The sequence below is a fragment of the Octodon degus genome, unplaced genomic scaffold (genome assembly GCF_000260255.1).
Source record: "Octodon degus isolate 3935 unplaced genomic scaffold, OctDeg1.0 scaffold00067, whole genome shotgun sequence".
Lineage (NCBI taxonomy): Eukaryota > Metazoa > Chordata > Mammalia > Rodentia > Octodontidae > Octodon > Octodon degus.
Genome location: NW_004524643.1, coordinates 511,346 through 517,369, shown reverse-complemented (window position 1 = coordinate 517,369; position 6,024 = coordinate 511,346). Strand labels below are relative to the sequence as shown.

At 38.1% G+C, this 6,024-nt stretch overlaps 1 protein-coding gene across 3 annotated transcripts in view; it reads right to left on the bottom strand.

Annotated features, from left to right (window-relative positions):
• Pigl (phosphatidylinositol glycan anchor biosynthesis class L) overlaps positions 1-6,024 on the bottom strand; it is a 109,893-nt gene that overhangs the window by 94,585 nt on the left and 9,284 nt on the right. For all 3 annotated transcript variants that reach the window (XR_002821844.1, XM_023719432.1, XM_004634933.2), the window contains exon 2: positions 2,319-2,418. Coding sequence is in view for 2 of the 3 variants with exons in the window: in XM_023719432.1 (XP_023575200.1) it covers positions 2,319-2,418 (100 nt within the window). In the remaining variant the exon portion in view is untranslated. The remainder of the gene's footprint in view (positions 1-2,318; positions 2,419-6,024) is intronic.

The window sequence follows — 6,024 nt, the reverse complement described above, 5'->3', positions numbered from 1 at the left end:
ATATGCAGTGTATTATTTGTTGAAACTGTACTTTCGATTTGATTTGAAACTGTCTCATTGCTATATGTTTATCAATAAAACTTTGAAAAGAAAAAAAAACAAAAGAAATACAGCTAGGACACAAAAAATGGATAAGACAATTATAAATTCATCATTTTGTAACTTCAGTTCATTTATGATTTAGGGTATAATCATGAGAACAATACATGAAAAGTTGATTGGGATCATTATTATAATTATTTTCATTTATGTATTTGGTTCAGAGTCTCACCATATAGCTCCGACGCTAGTGATCCTCTTGTTTTAAGCCTCCCCTGGGCTGGGATTACAGGCATGTGCCACCATGCCTGGACTGGTCACCCACTCAGTGAGCTCCAGGGGTGAGCCCAGCGCGGCATGTGAGACTGGAAAACAAACCCTGGTCCCTGAGCTTGCCAAAGCAGGCCCTTAGTCCACTGAGCTATCTTGCCGGCCCTCTATTGGGATTTTTTAAAATGAAAGGAACAGCTACTGCCAACTGAAATCACTGAGGAATGTTTAAATTACTAACAGTAAAACAATCACAGCATATGTGTCTCCTGATACAAAATAAAGTACATAGTACAGCCTATGGAGAATTCTCACCCCTGCTCCCCAGTTGAGATCTATGTTTGATCAGGCTTTTATAGTTAATTTCCAGTGTGAAAGAAATGTAAATGATAAGCCAGGGATGGTGGCACATTCTTGTAATCTCAGCACTCAGGGCGCTGAGCCAGGAGGATTGCCATGAGTTTGAGGACAGCCTGGGCTACAAAGTGAATCAAGGCCAGCCTGAACAGAAAGAAAGCAAGCAAGAAAGAAAAAAGCAAGCAAGCAAGAAGAAAAGAGAAAAGAAAGGAAACTCAGACAACATGAGGAGGAAAGAGACAAATTTAGATTGTGGGACATTCTATATGAAACTAAATCAATAACATGGAGGAAAAGGAAATTAAATATAGACTATCAACCAACTATCATGAATGGATCTTGTTTAGATTCTGATTTGAACAAGCCAACTCTAAAAAGATATTTTTGGGGGACTACCTGCTTGGGGCCCCCTTCATGTCCCTCTCTCGGACAGGAGCTTTCTTTTCTCCAATAAACATGTTCTGCTCATTAAAAAAAAAAAAAAAAATATATATATATATATATATATATTTGTGTGTGTGTGTGTGTGTGTGTGCGCGCGCAATTTGGAGACACTTCAATATGGACTGAGTGAAAACACTAAAAAATAACTTATTGTTAACTGTTACATATACTCACAATGGCACTGCACTTATAAAAAGTGTCCATGTTCTTAAGAGATACATAGCCTGATGCCTGATGTGTGTACTTGGGTGTATGCTTGTGACAAGGTCTCACTATGTAGTATGGGCTGGCTTTGAATCATCTAGCCCACAGTAGCTTCAAACCTGTGATCTTCCTGCTTAAACTTACTGAGTCTGGGATTATATGCATGTGCCACCATGTCCAGCTAAGTTTTTCTTCTTTTTCTCATTCATTCATTCATTCATTCATTCATTTGGTACAGCTTGGCCTCCTAGTGGTCCTCCTGTCTCAGTCTCCCCAGTGCTGGGATTAAAGGTTGGCGCCACCATCCCCAGTTTCAGTGACTGGCTCAGTGCCCAGGCTGGCACAGCATGTGGTACTGGAGATCCAATCCGGGTCCTTGAGCTTGCCAAGGACCTTGAGTGGCACTTAGACCACTAAGCTATCTCCTCAGCCCAGTTTTTCTTATTTTTATTTGTTATTATTATTAATATTATTTTGGTGGTACTGGGCATTAAACTCAGGACTTTTGAGGCCTCTCTCTTACTTACTGAGCAAGTAGATTGCTAAATGGCCTCAGCAGGACTTAGACTTGAAACCCTTTTGCCTCAGCTTCCTAGAATGCTGGGATTTTAGATGTGTACCACTACACGCCACCTTTTTTTTTTTTTAAATAGGTAATGCACACAAAAGATATTAAATGCGGTTAGATGAATCAAGTGTACAAAGTCTTGATAGTTACTGAGTTTAGGTATGGACTTATAGGAGCTCATGATAGTGTTCCTTGTACTTTTGTATAGTTCTGAAATTTATAATAAAAATTAAAAGCTGTAGCTATAAAGAGAAATAGCATTTCAAGACAAAATTTAAACAAGTAGAAGTTAGTTCCACTATTCTTTTACTTAAAGCATTTTAAGTAAACTCAAATAAGATGTTCATATTTCCTCCTATTAGTTTTTGGTGGTTTTTTTTAAGTGTATCATTAAATTATAACTAATAAATTTCTGTGCTGTTAAAAGATAAATTACCTGTTGTCAATAATCATTACACAGGAGGGTGGAATCCCCAAAACATCACAGCTCTGCAAAAGTTCTTTCTTACGAATATTTCCTTGATTGTAGTAATTTCCTAAGGATAATAAATATAGTGGTAGATTTAACAGGGAGTGATCTATCTATTCACTCATTTTTATCCCATCTTGTTTCCTAAAGAATTTAAATTACCTGAAAAATGTGTGATTATGACAGAAAGTTGAAGAAAATACAACACTTAAGGTTACAGTAAGATGTTTCCATTAAAAGGGCACCAACAGTACACTCTTTAGAATTACTATTTACAATGCTTCCCTATTTCTACATTCTGATCATATGCCAGGGGCAGCAAGCATGGTAAATCTTGGAGTTAGATTCAGGGTTGACTGTAAACTGGAGATAATGGCTCCCTCCTCCGGCTTTTGGACTATGAGAGGATATGTACAGAGCAACTATTCAGGCCCTGTTAGTTTTCTCTTTCCTTGACTTCCTGCTCTATCATCTTTCTGCTTCTTCATCTTCCTTTCTCTCTCAATTACAATTCATCTTTAGTTCTACTTTTCCTGGCAATCAATCGTGTCCAATATTAATGTGACCTAAGTACAAACATTTCTCCATGATCACATTATTAATTTTGAATTGTCACTGACCTAAAAGATCATGGTTTCATTCACTTTTGCAGTGTCTCCAATATCTACTATGTTGCAGGCACTTAGGAAGGTCTGACCAGAGGCTCAGCTATCTCAGAGAAAAACTCCATATGAAACACTTCAACCTTCACACAGGTTACTCTAGTGATAGCTTTAAACTGCTGGAGCCCAGATAAGAGACAGTCATTACACGGTATCCACTAAAAATACTAACTGTAAAAAGAATGTAGACAAATGACTGCTTTTCTATTGTCTTACTGCAACAATTTATTTTTTCCATTTTTTTTTTTTTTTAAATCAGAAGCAAGAGTCAAATTTGAGACAGACATTGTATTTTAGGTTGATTTCAAACCCATACAATACTCTCCCTCATTTATTATTATTATTGTTCTGTATTTTAGGGAAGGGTCTACAGGGTGTTCAGGGTCTCACTACTAGATCGGACTCATAATGATTGTCCTGTTTACAGCCTCCCAAGAGCTGGGATTACAGGCATGTGCCACCAGGCCCAGTCTCAATTGCCATCTCAGTGCGCCCTGGGGACAGGACCAGCATGGCAGGCCCCAGGGACTGAACCCTAGGCCCCTGTGCCTGCTTGCAGACACTTTAATCCACTGAGCTACTTGGCTGGCGCTCATGCACTCTCTCTTTCTCTCTCTTATTGTTCCATGGTTATGTGATCTTTGGTGATAAAGAATCCAGTGTACATATTAACAACAATTCCCAATTTTAGAATATATGATTATGATTCTGAGAAACCGCTTAGAATTTAACGCAATGTGCTTTAATCAAGGAACTTAAAACAAGTTAAAAAGTGGAAGTCAGAAACCATTTTGACTATGAAGTTTGGTGAATATGTAGAAATTCAACAGAAAGGTTTTTCTGAACAATACTGGGGATTGAACTCGGAACCTCTGCACCAAGCTTGACTCCCAACCCTTTTTAATTTTTTAAATTTTGAGGCAGGGTTTCATTAAGTTGTCCAGGCAAGGCTCAAAACTGTGATCTTCCTGGTTCAGCCTCCCAAAGTGCTGGGATTACAGGCATGTGCCACTATAGCAAACTCCTTTAGCAGCTTTTAACTGATATACTCTAGAACACAGTCGAGGAAACACGGTGCACCTGAAATGCACAAGGTAATCTTCTAGGATGGAGGAAATGCAATAGAACATCTGCTCTTTTTTTTTTTTTTTTGCAGAACCAGGGATTGAACTCAGGCCCTTGCGCTTGCCAGGGAAGCGCTTATTCCACTGAGCCATCTCCCCGGCCCCCTGCTCTTTCTTTGTTTAAAAAATTTAATGTTGGTTAATCTTCCTTAAGTACCCACTAGTTGTGATTTATGTACTTAATAAAATATATATTATATAAATATATAAGGAGAGCCTTTAAATATAAACTTATACATATATAATGAGAATATATGGTCAAAAATTTTGATCTAAGAATGTGACCAAAGAATTTTGAAGATCATTATTTTAGGAAACAGGACTAAGGGAATTTATACATATTTCTTCATACTGAACTACATTATATGGGCATGTGCATAAATTCATATATACCTGCAGGCTTAGTGAAGTTTTCCAATAGCTAATACTTCTCAGTCATAACAACCACATTCACATTTAAAAGAAATTATAGTCACTTTGAAAAGACTCAAATATATATACTGCAATGTCATAAAGGCAGAAATTTTATCTTACCTAAAAACTTTAAAATGTAAATGGGTAATAGATTTACACTGCTTAAAAAGTCAAAGAAATAAAACTAAATAATTACAAAAGCCCTACATTGACCCTTTTACTCAGTTTCCTACCCAGAAAGTTTCAATTTGTTAGAATAAGGCATTACAGTTCCAATACCAGCGGGACATCTGTTAACTACATGAATTTGGAACATTTCCTTAAGGGTCTGAATTTCATAAATGCTACCAAAGTTTTTCTTTGAATACGTCCAAGTAATTGGAAAACATATTGGAAGAAAAAAGGTCTAGCTGGGCATAGTCTTGATTCCTGTAATCCTGATTCAAGTATAGCTTTTCCCTATAATCTTAGCTACTCAGGAGGCTGAGGTGGGGGGAACTTGCAAGTTTGAGGCCAGCCTGGGCAATTTAGCAAGACTGTCTAAAAAAAAAAAAAAAAAAAAAGAGATTGGGGAGGTGGCTCAATGGTACAGCATTTATTTAACATTTCCAAGGCCTTAGAGTTCTATCTCCAGTGTTGCAAAAACAAAAAAGGATGGGGGGAGAAATCAAGTAAAACTGACCAAGCTTCTTCTATAAAATGAGGCAGTGTAGATTCTGCATCCAAGTATATTCAGGATAACAGAAACCATATAAAATATTTACAACAGCAAGAACTTTTGGGCTTTTTTTTTTGGGGGGGGGCAGGGTCTCACTACATAGCCCAAGCTGGCCTTGAACTCATGGTGATCCTTCTGCCTCAGCCTGGGGAGTGCTAGGATTAGAGGTGTGTGTCACCATGTTAGGTTTACAACAGTAAGAATTTTCTTTTTTCTTTTAGCACCAGGAATAGAATTCAGGATATCATGCTTGCCAGACGGGTGATGCTCCACGGAGCTAAATCCCTGGCCAACAACAAGAATTTAATGCAAAGATTCTGATGCATCACTGTGGAGGATCTAAGGACTAAACAGGAAACAGTGATGTAATCCAGAGAGTACAGACTATGAAAAATGACCACAAGACTGGAGATACTCAGACCAGTGTTTTAGCAACTGCCTAGTATGGTAAAGTTTGGGTTCCACTACACACACACACACACACACACACACACACAGAGTAAATAAAAAGTGACCACCTAGTCCTTGGTTGGAGAGATAAAGGCAGGAGATAGTATTACAAAGCTCTGAGGCTTAAAACTCTGGAAACTGAAACAAGAAATCTGGACCTTTTTCCATCTGGGGCCTACAGAACCTAGCTTAAGAAATCATGATTTATAAATGAAACTAGACAGGGCGGGGGAGGTGGCTCAGTGGAATAAGCACTTCCCTGGCAAGGGCAAGGGCCTGAGTTTAATTCCCGGTTCCACAAAAAA